At 48.8% G+C, this 19,632-nt stretch overlaps 1 protein-coding gene across 2 annotated transcripts in view; it reads right to left on the minus strand.

The window, feature by feature from the left end:
* The window catches only part of LOC138492680 (uncharacterized), a 436,464-nt gene that overhangs the window by 13,162 nt on the left and 403,670 nt on the right, over positions 1-19,632 (minus strand). For both annotated transcript variants that reach the window (XM_069620007.1, XM_069620006.1), the window contains exon 6: positions 15,923-16,168. In XM_069620007.1, the coding sequence (XP_069476108.1) occupies positions 15,923-16,168 (246 nt within the window). The remainder of the gene's footprint in view (positions 1-15,922; positions 16,169-19,632) is intronic.

Here is a 19,632-nt window from a genome sequence, read left to right on the forward strand (position 1 = left end):
CACTTGCCAGAGACCATTGTTTCGCCAACCACTCGTGCATTAGTCGCATGTGAAGGCGTGTGTGGGGGACCAGGTAAATGCACAATGCCATCATACCTAGCAGACGCATTGCTTTGCGTACGCTTATCCGGAAACCTACTTGATACTGGGGTATTTGCCGAAGCACGTTTTGTACTCTTTCCATGGATGGGAAGGCTAAGCCTGTTTTCGTATCTAATACAGCAATACAATGTATCTAATAATCTAGGAACTGTTTCGATGAGTTTGGTACCAGACTTGACTTTTTCTTGTTTATTGAGAAGCCCAATTGCAAGAGAAGGTCCATAGTTCTTTGCGTGTTTAGCTTGAAAAGATCGTAGGTTTCTCCTGTGATCAGCCAGTCGTCCAGGGAAGGGTACACTGGGATTGACTCCCTGCGTAGGTGCACTGCCACCACCGCCGGTACCTTGGTGAACACCCTTGGAGCCGAGGCTATCCCAAAGGGCAGCACATTGAACTGGTAGTGCTGGTCTGCTACTTTGAACCGCAAGAATCGTCTGTGCACTGGGAACATTGAAATATGAATGTAAGCATCTTTAATGTCCAATGTTGCCATGTAATCCCCCCTTTTAACAGAGGGATTACTTCTTGTAGTGTTGTCATGTGAAATTTTTGTGGCTTGACAAACTTGTTTGCAGGGCGCAGGTCTAGTACTGGGCGCATGGTCAGATCTTTCTTTGGAACAAGGAAGTATGTTGAATAAATACACTTGTTTACCTCGTTGTACGGCACAACTTCGATGGCGTCCTTGAGGAGTAGAGCCTTGACTTCCTCCAGCAGGACGAGTTGTTCTTCCTGTGATGGTTTTTTCTGGCACGGTGGGAGGTTTGATGGTGTTCCCTGGAGTTCTATACAGTAACGTCCTGTCACCGTTGACAGCACCCACTTGTCCGATGTTATACCCTAGCATGCGTGGGTGAAAAAAGATATTCATCCCCGACTGGGGAGGCATGGGAGGGGACCTGTCGCAGGGCGTCATTGCCTGAATGGTATCCCTCCCCCTCTGGAGGGGGAACCCTCTCCCTTTTCCACAACCTCTGGGGTAATCCTGGGTAGCCTGTTGGTTGGTGTTCCATGAGGAACCTTGGCTCTGATTATATCCGGTGCCTCTGTGTGTTTTGACCCCGAAAGCGACGAAAATTATTGCCACCTCTTTGGCCTGGTTGTTTGTCAGTTGGCAAAGGATTTTTAGTGTCTCATATTCTTCCTTGGCGGACTTTAGAGTGTCCTCAACTGCTTTACCAAACACATTCTGCTCAACAGGCATGTTGAGTAAGGTAGCTTGAGTTTCCAAATTGAACCCCGACTGTCTAAGCCAGGCGTGGCGTTTTAAGATTGTGGCTTCCGCGATAACGTGGCCAGTGTTATCCGCTGCGTCAAAGTTGTTTTTCAGGAGAACGCCAGCTGTAGCTCTGCCTTCGGCAGCCAGAAGCGAGAGTTTGGATTTAAGTGGCTCTGGTGCTGACTCTGCCAGGGCTGTCACCTCATCCCATTTGGTGCAGTCGTAGCTGGATAGTAAGGTGGAATTATTTGCTTTCCTCGCTTGGTATGCTTTTGATGACGCTATTTTCCTACCCATGGTATACAGTTTTTTGCTCTCCTTGTCCGGAGGAGCTTCGGAGGATGCCAAGGGGGTACCAGCTCTCTTCCTACTACCAAAGAGTCTGGCCAAAGTTGGCCCCTTATACATAAAGGGTCGGAAGGTGCTGGGCGGAAGTGTTTCTCAATTCTAGGGTTTACTGCCCTGGTTTCATTAGGCCTTTCTAAGGAAGGCTGAATCCTTCTTTGGACTGACTTAAGCAGGGGAATAAATTGGGCTGCAGGTTTCTTGTCGCCCAAGATATTTTCTGCAAAATCTTTATCCTGTTCAATATCTTGTGTTTCGATCCCGAAATGCTCTGCAGCCCTTAGGAGTGTATCATTGAACAGGGGCTGGTTGACCACTGGGGAGTCGGGTAAAGGAGGGTCTTGCAGGACCGGAGAGTCCATTGCAAAAACTACTGACTCTGTCATCTTGATCCTGATCCTGATTGTCCCCTCCCACCCCCCAGTGTACTCTTCGTCATCATAATAAGGCTTATCCTCATCCATGTATTCATCACCCCCTGCATCCAGGTCGTACAGGCCAGAGGAGAGGCGGGGAGTTTTGGGGACTGGCTCCACGGACAGTTCCACTGGGGGAAAAGATATTTTATTAGCCGGTTGTGCCAGTAATTGGAACTGAGAGGCAGTGTCTTTTGTTTTTGAGCGAGACACCTGGGTAGTGGGAGGCGTGTTGGCAAGATTTGTGAGAACATGTGGAAGTTCTTCAAAAAAATTAGCCAAACAAGTCACACGACTCATGACTCCATCAATATCTTGTGCGGTCCATGAGGCTGCGCTGGGGATAGCCCCTGGGTAGGCAGGTGTAGAAGTAGGGGTAGAGGTGGGATATAGCTCTTCCTCATCTTCACAGATGGGATCAGGCTGCTCTGCTTGATCAGGCTCCTCAGAGGTGTCTTGGACAGTAATAGCCAGAGGTTCTGGGGTGGATGACTGCTCTCTAGGTCTGTCTCTCCTATCCCCTGAGTCCTTATCCTTAGAGGAGCCGGACTTGTGCTTTTCTCTATGATCCCTGCTCTTGGAGGAAACTTTTTTTGGAGATAGGGGTCGAGGTAAGGGCCTTGTCCCCAGGTATAGGTCGAGTCTTGACTGCAGGGATGGCTTGCACAGCGACTTTCGATGCCGCAAGGCCGGGTGGGGGGGTGTTTTGAGTCCGATGTCTTTTGCTTTAGCGGGCTTGTCGTGAGGCAGCCGTTCAGGGCGCTCAGAGGACTTCTGATAAGAGGATCTGCCCTTCGTCGGCGACTCTCAGCATGCGACTTCACTTGCAGGGACGTGGGGAGTGTGTTTAGTGTGGGGGAGTGTTGTGCCTTGCTGCCGGGTGTCTTCCCTGTAACAGGACCGCCGGCCTGTCTGTTAGGGTCGGGGACTGGCACTGGGGAATGTCAAGGTTTCCTGTTGCCCTCGCCGTCTGAAGGGACGGGGTCGCTGCCTTCGCTGGACACCTTTTCAATGTCCATGGTGGCCTCTGCCTGCATGACGTGATGGGCCAAACGGCCCATCTGCCTGTCCTTGAGGGTCTTGGGTCGGAGCAGTTTACAGGCCCGACAATGAGCCTTGTCGTGGTCTCTGTGCAAACAAAGGTTGCATACCCAGTGTTTGTCGACCCACATATATTTTTTATTGCAGAATGGGCAGAATTTAAAAGGAGTACGCTCCATTTTGTTGGCAGACAGCTGGGCGACAATGGGAAATGGTGGGGAAAATATACATGTTTATGACCACCCCCCACTCTCCCTACTGTAAGGCCGAAGCCGAAAGGGCCTTCCAAGGCTGGGTGGTGCCGTCGAAATCTTCGTCTGACAGTCAGCTTCGTAGTCTTCCTGGAGTCTTCACCCCGTTGACACACGGCGTCGGTAAAGGACAGAAAGAGGTACTAAAGTTATAAAGGTCAATGGCGTAAGCCGAAATGCACTCTGCAAATATGCGACTGCTCGCGATGGCGGAAAAAACAATCTGAGGGACCTACATGTGTGAGGGATCATGGGTACAGGGGATGTCACAATAGGGATAGTGTTACTGGCACGCCCCTTTTCGACGTCCATTTTTGAGTTTCGAAAACCAACTGTAATACTCAGCAGCTTCCACTGGGTGTCAGCCTATGCACAGCATGCGATTTAAACAGATTACACAAGCAGCAGAAATAAAAATGCCTGCTTGCCAAGACTGCTGGTTGGGGGGGGCAGAGTACTTTTCCCCCACACTCCTTTCCTCATTTTCTGTAAAGATTAAAGTGCGTTATCCTTGTAAGATGACTCCTGATCTTAATTCCCTAGAGGGATGTATTTACTCTGCCGTGAGTGATTATGGGTGCCCTGTATTTAAGGGGGTACCCCTGTAAATTGGGGTCCACTTTCAGCCAGTTTAAGGGTAGTGCAAGGAGGCAGGAGACTGTAGGGTTAGAGGTACAGCCCCTCTGTGTGCAGAGGACCGGAGGCAGTGCATGTGCTTACAGGTCGTGGAGGAGCCTGGTTCCCCTGAGGTTCTGAGGGTAGCCAGGTGACCAGTCAGCACAGCAGACAGGTAGGTCAGTAGGGGAGATAAAGAAAGAAAGCAGAAGTAAAACGAACGATTTGATCTGCTTCCGGAACCTGAGGTGATCTTACTCGAGTTTGAGAGGGGCAGGTGTTACGCTCACCTGGTATCCACAGGGACGCCACCCAGCCGGGTTACTCGCTGGTATGCTTCTCAGCTTTGCCCTGATATGGTCTGCGGGGAAGGTTCTGCCTTGTGGTAGAATTAGGCGTGCTCTCTGTCCTGCCTTTTTTGCAGGGGCGCGTTGTCTTTCATGGGCGAGTGTGGTCTAGTTACTTCACTGACGCCGGTCCGTTTGATATTGTTCAGGTAGGTCTTATTGCTGTTCTTTAGTTTTGTTGCTATTCTGCATGCCTTTCTTTGTTTAAAATGTCTCTTTTTTCTCCCTTAGGTATGCAGAGCTTCAGCGTGGCGAACTGGCTTGGTTGAGCCCCGCTGGTAAATGATGGCGCATTAAGACCGCTATGATGCGGTAAGCGCTATGCGCAGCGCTGCGAAGTCTTGCCTTTGCTAACCTGTGTTTTCCTTCCTTGTAGGTCGCGGTGTTCTTCAGCGTGAGTGGAATGTCCGGAGTGGTGCCAGCCGAGAGGCGACCAGCCAGGTAAGCCTTTTGAGCAGTTCGTAATTTGTAAATGTGTCTAAAGCTTTCTTTAACGTTGCCTCTATCTTCCTCTTTCAGGTCGTTCTGTCTGGGAGGCGTGCAGATTCGAGGAAGCTGTTCTCAGTAGCTGCGAGTTTTTAAAGATGAAGACTGCAGGTAAGATGCTGCTGCTAATGATGTTCCTTTTGTCTCCTTGCAGGTTCTGCTTCTCTGAGGTTCGAGGGAATAGTTGGACACAGTGAGCGTCACGTTGCAAGCTGCAAAGTAACACGAAGCGTGTTCTGCAGTCAGGGTGTGGTTTATATAGCCCAGGTATAGTAGTACCAGGGAAAGTAGTTCCAGGCCTGCCACACCCAAAACACTAGACCGCATAGCTTGGTTCTTAGGGAACCAAGCTATGTGGATGCCTCCATGTTGGCTGACAATACAATAAAGTAGTTCCCAAGCACATTGTTGTTCATGGTATATGAGCCTGGCGCCATGAGGGCTTTTGAAGAGGATGCCAGGCTCTAGAGGCCCGAGTCTTGACTCCACCTGGCCAATGGGTTTGCCAGAGGGGGTTTTGGGCGAGGGTCGTGACAGCAGGGAGGCCATTCTCAAGGCAGGCCCCTACGGAGGAGAGGGAGCTACCTCCCACTCGCTGCTTGGAGAAGCGTCGGACAATCAGAGAGTTGGCGGTAGCTAAGTGAAGGGCACAAGACGGAAGATGCTCAGGAAGAGAGCTGTATGTATTGCAGGCCCCAGCCACAGAAGTCCTTGTGGACAGTGCAGAGGGTCTTGAACTTGACCCTTGCTGCCACCAGGAGCCAGTGGAGAAATGTCAGTGCTGGCGAGATTCTGGGCTTGAGGCCAAGGACAAGTCTCACAGTCCAGTTCTGGATTAGTTGCAGAGGGCGGAGAATAGAAGGAGGCTGTTGCAGTAGTTTGAGGAGATGCAGCTGGTAGCGGGACTTCTTAGAGAGGTCCGTGATGTGAGGAGAGAAGGAGAGATTGGAGTCGAAGATGACCCCAAGGTTTTTTGCCTCACACGAAGGCACAGGGTGAGGGCCCATGGAGGGCAGCCAGAGTGAAAGAGGGAAAGCAGGAGCAGGGATTCCAATGAGGAGGATCTCTGTCTTCATTGAGGCAGAGATTGTTGAGGGCCCACCATACCTGAATCGCGGATAGACGGTCAGGAATGAGTGAGAGAGGAGAGGAGGCTGTGGGAAGCCTGAAGGAGAGCCTAGTTAGAGAAGGTAGAGATCAGGTGGGCCAAAGGGACCACGCATAGGTTGAAAATCCATGGTGAGAGGTTGGAGCCCTGGGGAACACCACATGTAGAGGGAGAGGCGGTGGAGAGAAAGGACCACAGTTGGACCTGAGAGGGACGGTCCAGTAGGAAGGAGGTCAACCATGCAAGGGTCTGATCATTGATGCCCAAGTTCTCCAGGAGACGATTGAGCAGGATGGCATGATTGGCCGTGTCGGAAGCAGGGGAAAGATCAATGAGGATGAGGACAGAAGGGGGATATGGTTGGGATTACAGAGAAGGTATTCATGGGTTTTCAGGAGAGCACTTTCGATGCCTCTGGCTGCTCTGAAGCCAGACTTGTGGTCATGGAGACAACCAACCGATTCATTGTGGAGGGCGGACTGGGAGATGGACAGCTTTTCAAAGAGTTTGCCAAGGAAAGGAGTGATGGAGTTGGGCGGTAGTTTGCCAGAAGACAGGAAGGATCCGCAGAAGGTTTCTTCAAGAGGAGGTGCACAAGTGAGTGCCTGAGGCAGGAGGGGAAAAGTGGCAAAAGAGTGATTGCATAAATCAGCCAAGGCTGGAGCGAGGGTGTCAATGTGGTCCTTGATGGTTCTGAAGCAACAGGGAGCACCTGCTTGGATGACACTTTCATAGATCGGACTTGTCTAGAAATGACATCAGGAGTGATCACAGAAAAAGAGGAGAGAGGAGGAGAGGGTGAGGAGGGCAGGAGATGTAGAGGGAGAGGCATAGGAGAGAGAGGACAGGATGTTCTGAGTTTAAGAGGTGAAGTGAGAGGCCAGAGTTATTATGAAGTGTCTAGCAATGTCAAGATCTCTGGTGGCACAATCTCTGGTGGCAAAGGCTTGGAGGGAGCTGAGGGCCCCCAACAGTACATGAGTGGGTCTCATGTTTAAATTCCTGTGAAAGATATGAAACAGCTTACACCTCCATGTTACCTAGCAGGAGCAAGACACTGGACTACGGGCTCCCTTGTGATCATATTTGTGCAGAGACGCCACACACCTTGATGCTGAGGGGATAAACTGATCATTCTTGCTTTTTTTTTCACTGCAGGGGTGGCTGTTCACATAAGACTGTTACACTAGTTGGGGAGGTGGGCAAGTGTAGCCCAAAGGTCTGGCTGGGGCTGCTGGGTGGGTATTTTTATTGGCACGGTTGTGTTGAAAGAGGGAGCCACCTGGCTCGAGGTTCAGACATTGAGGGAAGAGTTAATTTATCATATGATGGACATTACAATTTCATTTACGGGTGTTCTTTTTGATGTACCGTGCTTGCTTGGAGTTCCGGTGGGGTTGGGAGGGTGTTAGTTGGGGTTGTGTTTTGCTGCATGCATTTTTTAAGTTAAAACTGGAAAAAGAAAGTTTTAAAAAAGTAGGCTTCTCCACAGACCTTGTGATTCTCAATGGTTTTACATAAATCCCTACACAACTTCTTGGCTTTCAGGACAGCCTCTCTGAAGGCTTGTAGCTTCTCAGCATTGGTTAACAGTTCTTTCGAAGACCTGTGCATTCTCACTATGCAAAGACAATCCACAGGTCACAAAAGGGCCTGTCAGCATTGGTGACCAGGTAGCTCCATGACCATTCCAAGACACGCTCACCTTGTCTCTGCATGGAAGGTATAGAACATGGCTGTCTCCTTCTGATGTGTCTTCCTTACTGGCTTTGTTCAGCCTTCTTTATACACCGGGGCAGTGGCTGTGTTGGAGCTTAGACCTGTAATTGGCTTTAAGTTGGTTTAACTTGTGCCGGGTGTTGGGGTTAGCAAATGGCTAAATTTGGCTCAATGGACAGATCCACTGCTTCAAAGGCGCCCATGAAGCGATCAACATCTGGCATTCAGTTCTGGCTCAGTGGAATTCCGCGAGGCTGGGGCAGTTCGGGGAAAACAAGAGCTACATTAGATCTTGTACGCAGTCTGTGGTCACTTGGCAATCTCCTCTATCACAGCGGCTAAGTGTGCATTATCGATCCTCGTGGTTTGGGGACACCTCAGGTACACAAACTATGCTACAGTGAATGTTCGATCCATCAGTTTAGTTTGGGAAGCACTTTAATGCTCGCTGGTGCAGGCTGGGGCCTATGGTTCTTTAAGCCAGCTTGATACATTGTTGTCTTGTGGCAGGGATGTCCCTTCTGGGTTTTCACCATGTTTTGGGGGGCTGATAAGCCTGCTGTATCCTGCTACATTCAGCCTCTCCGCTTAGAAACCATTGGGGTTGTGTTTTGGTGCAATATAACATTTTTATTAACAAAACACACTACATAAAACACAAACAACATGCATTGAAATGCACAATGCACTCAAGACAGCACAATCCGAACAGCTATCTCCACAAAGGCTAGATATTGCCGCCCTGTACCAGTTGTGCCTAATACTATTGTGCTCCATGCCCTAATTTCTACATAACTATTGGTCGACAAGGAACAAGTTACTTACCTGTAACTGTTGTTCTCCAGCATGGGTCTTGCATGGATTCACATGCTCATGAATATTCCCTGTCGTCAGGCCGGGAATCCTCGGTATGGAAAAAATCAGTATCAGTTTCGTTTCTGATCTGTCTTTCTTAGTAGTAACCAATCACTGGTCTCTGGGTCATACTGCCCCCAGCCAATGACTGCCCTCTCCCTAAGCCCCGCCTCTGGCAGCCATCCTCAGATTTGGTAGCACGTAAAGTGGCAATATGACCAAGTGAAGAGCCGCAGAGGGGTAGGCGGGAGGGTTTGCATGTGAATCCATGCCAGACCCATGCTGGAGAACAACAGTTACAGGTAAGTAACTTGTTCCTTCTCCAGCATGGGGTCTGGCATGGATTCACATGCTCATGAATAAGATAATACATAGCAGTACACACATGCACAACCACGGGAGGTGGCAACAGGCTCAACATTAAGCAATGCAACAGGCTCAACATTAAGCATCTCTTACCTCCTCACCAGGCTCACCTTAGGCGGACAGGTTGCGCAGCACTGCTTGGCCGACCCTGGACTCCTCCCTGGAGTCCCGATCGCAGTAGAATCTTGTAAAGGTGTGCGTCGACCTCCACGTCTGACTTGCCGCGTCCCCTGTAGGCTTCCAGGGACGAAGATCTTGCCGCTTGGCGGTACATGGAGGAGCCACTGCCGGATCCCTTGGAGGCACCTTTTCTGTCTCCGGAGCTCCGAAAGGACGGCCGTCGTTGTTGGAGCACTCCCAGTGCCCGGGCAGTCTCTGTCGGTCTTGATGGTCTGAAGGGACTCAACTGCCTTCTCAAACAGGTTGTTCCCGTCAAAGGGTATGTCCAAAACCTTGGTTTGTACGTCCTGGCGGAAATCCGTGGCCATGAGCCATCCTCGTCGTCTCAAGCAAACGCCGTTGCCCAACTGACGGAAACCGGTGTCGGCGATGTCTGCTGCCACCGTGATGGCGTGGTCCGAAGCAATCTCACCCTTCTGTAGGATTTCAAGGGCCTCCACCCTTTTGGCGTCCGAAAGGAAGTCTAACAGAGGGGCGATTTTGAACCACAACTCCCTGTCGTAGCGGGCTAAGATAGCCAGGGCGCTGACCGACTTGATAGTCGTTGCTGCAGATGAGATGATCCATCGTCCCATCGTGTCCAACTTCCTACCCTCGCCGTCCGGCGGGGAAGTTGATGTCGAGGCCGATGCCCCCCCCCGCTTTCTTCTTTGCTGCCGCCGAGACGACCAAATCCAGGGTAGGTTGTGCCCGTAAGCACAAGGGGGCAGCGTCGGGGACCCGGTACTTCTTCTCGTACCGGTCCCTCTTTGCCGGCGCCGTGGCAGGGTTATTGAGGAGGGCGAGCCCCTCATCCCAGATGTCATCAACAAGCGGTACGGCGAGGACCATCTTCCTTTTAGCCTCGCGCGTTTAGTAAAGGAACCCTTCTTTCCTCTTTCTTCTTCTCTTCTGGGCAGAGCTAGAAAAGCTTGGATGCCATGGAAATCATGGCATGAAAGGATCCAATCTCGTCGGGCGGGGACGCCCGAGCAGGGGGCAACGGGGGACACGTCCCGTCGTTGCCTCCGTCGTCATCTGTACCTGTCGTAGCCGTGTCCGTGCCTGTATCATCCCCGTGGGTAGTAGACCGGGGGGGGAAGGCAGAGCAGGCTGCAGAGGTGGGAGAAGTGGAGTAGGATGCGTCCTCCTCCTCCTCTTATGCGGTGGACTTTCCGAAGGTCCTGGCTCCGGTTCCCCCGTCGGGTCTGGCTCAGGTACCTCTGTCGGGGGAAGGGCAACCTTGTCCTTATCTCCGAGCATAAGGACTGAATTGCTGACAAAATGGCCGCCGAAGTGTCCTTTGGCGCCGGAAACGACGGGCGCGAGGGCTCTTGAGGAGCCTTGTCGGCGACACCGTCGCTCTCGTCGTCGCCCTCGTCGGGATCCCTGCCAATGGGCTGGGCCTCTTCCACGACTTCGATGAGCTCTTCTTCAGAGGTCGTGTCCGTATCCATGATGGCCACAAGCCCCTCCCCCACCTTTTCCAACGAGGACGTCGTGGGGGTCTTCTCAATGGGCCTGAAAGATGACTCCCTCCGCGGTGGCAGGGAGACTCTGGGTCCTGAGGGCGCCTCCACTGGTGTAGGATCCACAGGCTGAGCCAGGGCCGCGACGACATCCTCAATCGAGGTTTTAGCAGGGTGATTTAAGGCCACCTTCTGGACGCCTGGGGCCTTCATCTTGGGGGGGGAGGGTCCGAGCCTCGCTCCCCCTCTGCCGGAATCTTCGAGATCGACCGGGGCCTCTCCAGAAGCTTTGCCGGGTTCTTGGACTTCCTCTTACCCGAGCCAGAGCGTTGGCTCGTGGTTGATGGCGCCGGGGAGGATGCGCCCTGCCTGGCAGCCAAGGAGCCCGACCGTTCGGCGTTCCCGGTGCCCGCGGACTCACGGTGCTAAGCCTTTTGTTGGGCCCCTGTCGCCGGGGCGCCCTCACAGGACTTAGAAGACCGCTCGACTTCTTTTTCTTCTTCTCGCCTGACATGCTCTTCCCTTCCAGCCAGTTGGCGAGACGGAGGTGGTGATCCTTCATGGTCCGCTCCGACATGTTCCCACAAAACTCACAGTCCTTCTCCGTGTGCGTCTTGTCCTCATGGAGACAGTAGAGGCATAACGAATGCTCGTCCTCCTTGAAAACATTCTGAAGCTGGCATCCAAGGCAGGTCCTGAACAGCTTCCCGGGTGTCGAGCTTCCTTTCTCCTGGGCCATGTGCGGGGTAGGCCTCGGAACTTCTGGAATCCTCCAAAAGCGTAACTCGACGAAAACTTCACCCTTGAGGGGTGTAGAAAACTCTGAAACGGATCCCCGTTGATCGGATGTAGAAACGGTGGAGCTTGAGGCTCTATTTAACCGAAAAATGAGAATCTCCTGAAAAAGCATGAAAACGCAGCAAAAGCTCGAGAGCTACAGCACGAGGACTCCCAACACTTGAACGTGCGGTAAAAATCTGAGGATGGCTGCCAGAGGCGGGTCTTAGGAAGAGGGCAGTCATTGGCTGGGGGCAGTATGACCCAGAGACCAGTGATTGGTTACTACTAAGAAAGACAGATCAGAAACGAAACTGATACTTATTTTTTTCTATACCGAGGATTCCCGGCCTGACGACAGGGAATATTCATGAGCATGTGAATCCATGCCAGACCCCATGCTGGAGAAGTGAACCACCACCCACTGTGTGCTGCAAGCCAGTAGGGGCATATGGAGGATCACCCGGTGTCCAGGCCTTCCATATCCTTGTATGTACTCCCAGGCATGTTGTCAACAAACTTCCAGGGGAACATAGAGCTAGTCCACAACATAGGCAAAAGAAAGCAGACCAAGCCTGTACACTTAATGGAACTGCCACCATGGTTGTCTGCGGGTTGTCTAAAAGACCAGTTCAAGAGAAAACATATCAGAAACACAGGTCTCTCGGCAGACCAGTGACCATGTGCACACCCACTCGTTTGCACCTTCTCTACATGCTGGTTTGTGTTGCGAAGTACCCCCACCTCAACCACCTCGCCCATATTGCCTATATTTTGGGAGCCAGAGTGTGAGACGCGTGCGGTACCAGTGAAAACACTGATACCAAGGAGAATTCTGGAAGCAAGGTTCCCATTGAGAAAACCATACTTGCATATGAGACAGTATGATGGCCATTTGAATAAAATCCCGGAAGAAGCAGGACAAATGAATGGCGAAGATGAATGGTGACGTCATGCAGAGCCAAGCTGACATACACAGAAGAGATGCAGAGACTAGAGAATAAAGATATTCTATAAGGGCATCAAGAAAGTATCGAAGATTAGTGACATTTTGGGATCAAGATGAAGAAGCTTATGCTAGAAAACGGATGAAGATATAAAGCTGTTTTACACGTGTACATATGCAAAGAAACGCAAGCAGATATTCTTGAGACTAGCTTTATAGTGAATAGATTGCGGCATGCGCCAACATTTACATATATATTGGAGTCAGTAAAGAATGGATGTTTCCACTACGTGTTATAGCAGAGCTGGGCCAAAGAAGCAAATACTCTTTTCCAATATGTCAGTTAGAAGCTCAATTTTGTGGTCTTCAGTCACGTGGAGGGAGAAGTTGGACGAGCATGATGGTCACACCTAGGCACGAGGGCAGAGCGTGCCTTCACTTCCCTGAATTCTCCAGAGCAAAAGAACACTCCCAAGGACAAGTTCAAAGCCCTACTTGACAGCAGACCACTGAGGTGATGATGGATGATTATGCTAATTGGTGGGAAGCTATGGTTAAAACTAGCTCACCAGCACCTGGAAGCCGAATCTGCATACTGCTAAACGCATTTGGAAAAGTACTGACAGAGGTTAGAAGCTAACCAATGAAAGGGGGCCGCATGATTAAGGGTCCTATAGTTGTGTAGCCAACGTGTGTATTTAGTGACATTCATAGTGCCCTGTTTATGGGGAGGGCTTAGTTGCCCCACCTGATGTTCAGAAACAAATCTCTTTATTCCACTGTCTTAGACGAGTATGGATCGTATACTTAGATGTTCCTTAAAGACCCAATCACAATTGCCACTAGGTTTGTGTAGTTTGCCACATAGGATGATGTTAGTAATACGTAGGTTTACGTCACCTATGACGATTTGTTATAAAAGCAAGGTTTTTAAAAAATGCATTGAGATTCCTTGCGCTGAGAGGTCCATTGTACTCCCTGTTTTAGATAATAGATATTAAAACAGTTATCTTTTTGCCAACTACCTGAGTCGTTTCGATTATTGATGTTTGAATAATTTGTGCATCCCCATCCATCTCAAGGGTATTGCTACCTCCTCTTATAGAGCTGGGAGTTCCAGTTCAAGCATTATGGTGGAGAATGAGAGGCCACCAGCCCCAGACACAACGTTGACGGACATGTATAGAAAGCAAATCAAAGATGGAGGACAGACCTTTTAATATGTCAGCTAGCAGAACCCAGGGCCAGACCACTAGCTGGCTACTTTCACCTGCCAATCCTGTGGTACAAACCAGTGTGGACTAATCACATAGCATATCCACACATTTGTCCAATTTAGAAATCCAGGCCCAAGCTATTCCTCCTGCAAGTATTGAAGGAGACCTGGTCTAACAGATCTTCAGAGAGTGATTGCTAGACTTGTTCAGATTTTAGGGGCGTGTTAAAGAGGGAAAGCAGTGAAAGTTCGAGATGAAGGCGGTTGAGCGAAAAGAGGAGCAGGGGAGAGGGAGAAAGTGGTGCAGAGATGTATAGAGGAGCGACGTTGGAAGAAAGGCGTGGGGGAGGGAGAAAGAGGAGTTTAGGGGGAGAAAGCAGAGCGGACGCCTAGAAAAAAGCAGAAGCGAAAGAGGAACAAAGGGGGGGAAGGGAAGCAGAGGTGGAGAGAAGAGTGGAGGAAGAGAAATCAACAAAGAGGGAGGCTAAAATAATAAAGGTGAGAGACAGTAGCACAGGGGGTGTGAAGATTAAGAGCAGAGATGGGAGTGACGAGTGAAGGTGAACACATGTGAGACAACAGCAGAACAGAGGGAGGAGGAGAGAAATTCGGAGGTAGGTAGAGGGAGAAGACAGAAGATTTGGCAGAAAGGAACAGAGGACAATGAGACAAAGTGGAGGAAGCTAAGGAAAACAGTGACAAGGAAGAAAAGACTAAGAATGAGAGAAGCAGGGAACGCAGGATCAGCAAAGGAGAAGAGAGCTGAGGTGGTGGAATGATCTGCATGGCCAGAACATCAAGGAGGCCATGAAGTTGGAGAAGTAAGAAAAAATCCGGGAAAGACAGACCCCGAGAGGATAGGAAGGGAGTCGAGGGGGAGGAAAGGTGCAAAGGGGAGAGGTAGGTTGAACATTCCAGCAATTGTCATCCTCAAGCAGAATCGCACAGTGTTGGAGAGGAGTCAGGCAACATCTGAAGGCCTGGAAGAATGACCAGCTATGTCATGCCCATGCTACATAAAAGGGAAGAAAAACTTCTACAAACGGGGTCCAACCCCAGCTAAAGAGTAGCCTGACCGCCATCAAGATGACCCAAGGCACCAGGGGTGGTGATGCCAAGTATTCCCAAAGTATAGGCAGCAGAGGCGTTGCTGGAGGGGGTTGAGGGGGCTATAGCCCCGCGTCTTTTGGTTGTAGCACCGGATAGAAGCTCAGGGGTTACAACCAAAAAGGCTAGCTAGCCCCCAGTTCTGACAGTCCCAAAATTAGCATAGCTCCAGATCTTTTACAGACCTAGCCACACCCCTGATAGGCAGATCAATGCAAAATCCTGATGAGGCCAATCCAAAGCATGAATATCTCTGCAAAGTGCCAATGAAGAAGTGCAGGCACAAGGGGGAGGTGGGCAGCGGCCATAATGTGGGGAAACATCCATGCACCGGAGCACAACTGTCTGACAGTGCTTTTTAGATGCAATGCTATTTTCCCATTCTTTTATTATCATTGTTAAAATGTCTGGCTGGTTTACCCGATTAGAAGGTTAGGTGTGGAAGCCAAAGCTAGGATGGCCTCCCACAATAATCATGGTCTCAATACAGACAGTGTTGGAACTTATTTCTCAGGAAACACATATGTTAGAACAGTATTGTTATATCTAACACATAAATGCCGAGGAAAATTTATGATTGCAAATTTTAAAGAGTTGCCCCTGTTAGTGACAAGTCCTCTCTGCTCTGTGCATAAACTAAACGATGTTGAGAGTTTCTGAGTAAGATCAACTCTAGTGTTAATAGTGGCACATGTCTGAGGTCTCTTTTGTGGCAAATTAAACAAAATGTCATTAAATGAAGAATTCGTCTTGTATCGGTGTGTAGCTGCACAACAGTATCATTGATAATGCATTTGTAAAAGTTAAGAAGCATATTAATAAAACAGTAGTTTTAATTGAATGGTATATGTAGGAATTTGAATCTACCATTTTATTTGGGGTTACTAATGAATTGTTCTCTATTCTATTTATTTTGATTTGGGCTTGTGTATGAATAGTTTAAGATTTGCTTGAGCATGAACAAGACAATGCTGAGCAACACAGGTTCGATCCCCGGGTCCGCGCTTAGAAACCTCTTGGTATTAAGCGTGTTATAAATAACCAATTACAAAGCTTGGGTGGGGCTCTAATACAAACAATGTTGCTGTTCTCAACACTATCTTGCATTTGTTTGATGGAAGAATAATTTTGACACTGGGTCAGTTTCTGATCAATGAAATGTAAGATCGGCTGTGGAGTCTTGGGATTTTGCCTTTTCTTTTGAAACCCTGGGAGCAGACCGAACAACAAGATTTCAAGACTGACAGACTGGGGCCTCTGAAAGAGCAGTGGGACTGAGGGAGAGTCAGCCCCCCCCATGTTCTGAAGACTCCCTAATTCCTTGCAGCTGACCCGCCTCTGTTTGCTCCCGCTGCCCCCAAATGCTGCAAATACTCACACTGTCTACTAGCTTGATGAAAGGGCTGCCTGTGGTCCAGCTGCACCACTTCTTCTGCAGCTTGGGCAAGGGTGCCAAGATGTCGTGGAAGGTGCGCACGCTCCACGTCCGGTGCCGGGGAGGATCTGGCTCTGGGCTCACATCCCCGGGGTCCACCACATTGCTGATGCCAGCCGAGGGATCCCACGTATGCCAGTCGGACACTGACGACGGGCTCGTCATACTCCTGCGCAAGCAGTTATCCTTCTGTAAAACGAGAGCAATTGGGTTATTGGACAAAATCGGTCATTATGGGAAGGACAACCAAATGTTATGTTGTATGTTATGGCTCTGACCTCCATTACACAGACCAGCTGTGGAGTCTCGTAGTTTAGTCCAGGAAGCTTTATTGTACATATATACATTTATATAAGTTGCAGTTACTAGCAGTATGTACATCACAGGCTCAGGTAGACACAAGTGGATATTATGGGAACAGACCCACCGGCCATCCTTTCACTCCCAGCTCAGGCCCCCAACTGACATTCATAGAACACTCACACACATATATTCACTCAACATTCTCCTGAGCGGTCTATCATGCATGCATCAGCATGCACTCCTGGCCAGTGATACAAGACTGACTTACATTACAACACCAAACTAAGCCTAGGGGGCCTACAATAATCCCCTCATTCTCATCAAATTGTCTGACTTATGTCAGGTTTGTGACGTCACTGGAATCCTGAGACAAACTTCAATAGTTATATCTTCAAGAGATGTCATTTGAATTTTACATAACCTTGTGACTCACCTTCAGGTATTAATAGATATAGACATTATTTGGTGTATTTTTTCAGTTTGAACGAAAAAGGAACAGTCCTAAAGATGTACATGCCTCTTTTACTGCCGTTTGGAAAAGACAGAGGCGCTTAGTTAAGTGAATTCTTTCTAACCTGTCAGTCTGTTGAAGTATGGTAAGTCTGTGAAGGACAAGGAGTTTAGCAATGAATGTCTGATTGAACCGTGTTGAGGGTTTGTGAATGCAGTGCCCCCAGTTGGTGGCACCGTGGTTAAGGTTTGCTGGCCAGTAAAAGGGATATTAGACTGTGACTGGCACTTTGGCGCCACCACCTAGTCTAAAGAAGACTATGCAGAGTGTTATGTATCTTCCCCTAGTCTCACACCAACCAACACATAGGCCACCATCTAGTGTTTGTTGCAAAGCATTACTAATTTGTTTATTAAAATTAAAAAAAAAACAGGTGTCAACAGGGGCGTACATGTAACATTATTCCTACTCTACCTGGCCAGGTACCCATGATCATTCACGCATCTACGTCCTCAGATTGTTTTTCTTACATGTGGAGAATGTTGCTTCCTGTGTGTGTGTGTGTGTGTCTGTGTCTGTGTGGCTGTGTGGCTGTGTGTGTGTGTTGCTGTGTGTGTGTGTGTCTGTATCTGTGTGTGGCTGTGTGTGTGTGGCTGTGGCTGTGTGTGTGTACGTGTGTGTGTGGCTGTGTGTGTGTGTGTATACCCTTCTTCTATTGCGTGGGGAGGCTTGGTGGGTGCATGTGATTCTAAGCAGATATAAACTAGAGAAAGACGATATTGGTGAGTAGTATTGGTCTTCTGGGGCTTGTGAATCTGCTTAGATTCACATGATTTCCGTAGATTGGTAAGCAGTATTTAATGAAGGAGGAGGGAGAGCTGAAGGGGTGAAAGAGAGGATAGGTGTTTTAATACTATTTAATCCATTTGTGGGTCTGACTTTGTGTGTCTTCATAATCGTGTTGCGTGTAGGTATGTACTGAACTCCTAGTGGCTGCTTTGCAAATGGCTTCCAGTTGGACATTTGCAAGAAAAGCAAGGGTTGCTCCCATACGTTTTGTGGAATAAGCCCCTGGTGTACATGACAATGAGGATCCTAGCTATGGAATATCACATCTGTATGCATCTAACAATCCACCTACCAATAGTTGACCTAGTGACTGCATCTCCTTCTCTCCCTGTTGCCATGGGCGCCCAAACACATTGCAGTGTCTTTCGTATGCTCTTAGTTTTGTCAAGGTAGTGAATTACTGTATGTAGTGCTTTCTTCTTTGCTCTGAGGGTTCTGGAACAATGCTGGCAGTTCAATTGACTGGTTCATGTTAAATTTAGGTGTGAATTTTGGAGAAAATCTAGGGTGCATTTTTAAAACCACCTTATTTCTATGAATGTGGCCGGAAGGATAGCTCAGGAGCAACTAGTTTGTCTTGGAAGCAAGAAAATGCACAGAAACCCGAATCCCGGGCTTGCACTTACTTAGAAACCGGCTCCGGTATATTTAAAAAATGGTAACAAATTGTTCAGAAAACGATAGGGCTTGTAACTAACTTATCCTTTTTAAAGACGTAATAGCAATTAACTATCTTGTATGTTAATTCCTTAAGAGAAGCTTTGTGCATGGGATCAAATGATGGGGTTGGGGGGGGTCTGATGAATGAGAGAACTGTGTTCAGATCTCATCCAACAAGGCTGTGAGACACTGGTGGCTGTATGTGTTTAACGCCTTCCATGAAGGCTTTAACTACTGGTACTCATCACCATAATGTTTTGAGCTGTGATGTGGTGTATGCTGTTAAAGCTGCTAATTGTACTCTAAGTTAATTTTACACAAGACCTGGGTCTAGTAAGTACATGAGCCATAATACCACATCCGATGCTGAGCAATTTATGGTATTGGTCTTATTGCTTTTACACCAGAATACAAATCTCTTCCATTTGTCAAAGTAGCATTTGTTTGGCATTGGGTTTCCTTGCTTCTCTAATGATATCCATACACCTTGTCGGGAGATATAGAGGACTGAAATCTATGACCGCAGGAGCCAAGTTGCTAAATTGGTCATCTGAGTTGTTGGGTGTGTTACCTGTTTGTTCATCTGTGTTAATAGGTCTTGAATTGGGAGATGCTTGATAGGTTGGGACATAGACATGTGCATGAGGTGTGTGCCTACAATAGCTGTCTTGCCCACATTTGTGCAATGTGTATCATTATTAAGCTCTCTTGGGGGGCATCTTGTGAACTTGAGAATGAATGGTGTCACGGGAAAAGCATATGCATATATCCCTGGCCAGTTCATCCATAGTGCGTTGCCGATGGGGTCCGGTTAAGGGAACCTGGACTTGTAGTCTGGTATTTTGTTTTCTTTTGTTGTGAATAGGTTTACTGTTGGCTGGCACCCATGTTGCAAATATCTGTATTTGTGTTGAGTTCCCACTCGTTTTCCGGTATCTGGGTCCTGCTAGCGAGTCTGCCAGTCACTTGTTGACCCCTGTGACATGCTGTGCTTGTATGGATATTTTCATTTGTGTGCATCAGTGCCAAAGGTTTTGTGCCAGAGTGGATAGTTGCTTTGAGTCAGTCCTGCCCTGTTTGTTGATATCAAACATTGCGGCTGTGTTGTCTGTGTTACGATAGTCTTTCCTTCCAGAACATTTTCGTAAGGAAAGCAGTCATCTTTATTGCCAGAAGTTCAAGCCAGTTTATGTGGTATGTCTTCTGTCTTGTTGGCCACATCCCCCTGTGCCAGGAGGCACAGACTGTCGGATGCATCTGTTATTGTAAGCTGTGGTGGTGGAGAAATGAATGGCCTTTGTTAAGGAGAATGCTCATAAATTTGCTAATTCCCTTCACCTTCGAGACCCCCAGCAACTTTGTGTGAACCTTTTTCCTACTCTCTCATGTA

This window comes from Ambystoma mexicanum, chromosome 10 (assembly GCF_040938575.1).
Source record: "Ambystoma mexicanum isolate Mex_15411 chromosome 10, UKY_AmexF1_1, whole genome shotgun sequence".
Classification (NCBI taxonomy): Eukaryota; Metazoa; Chordata; class Amphibia; order Caudata; family Ambystomatidae; genus Ambystoma; species Ambystoma mexicanum.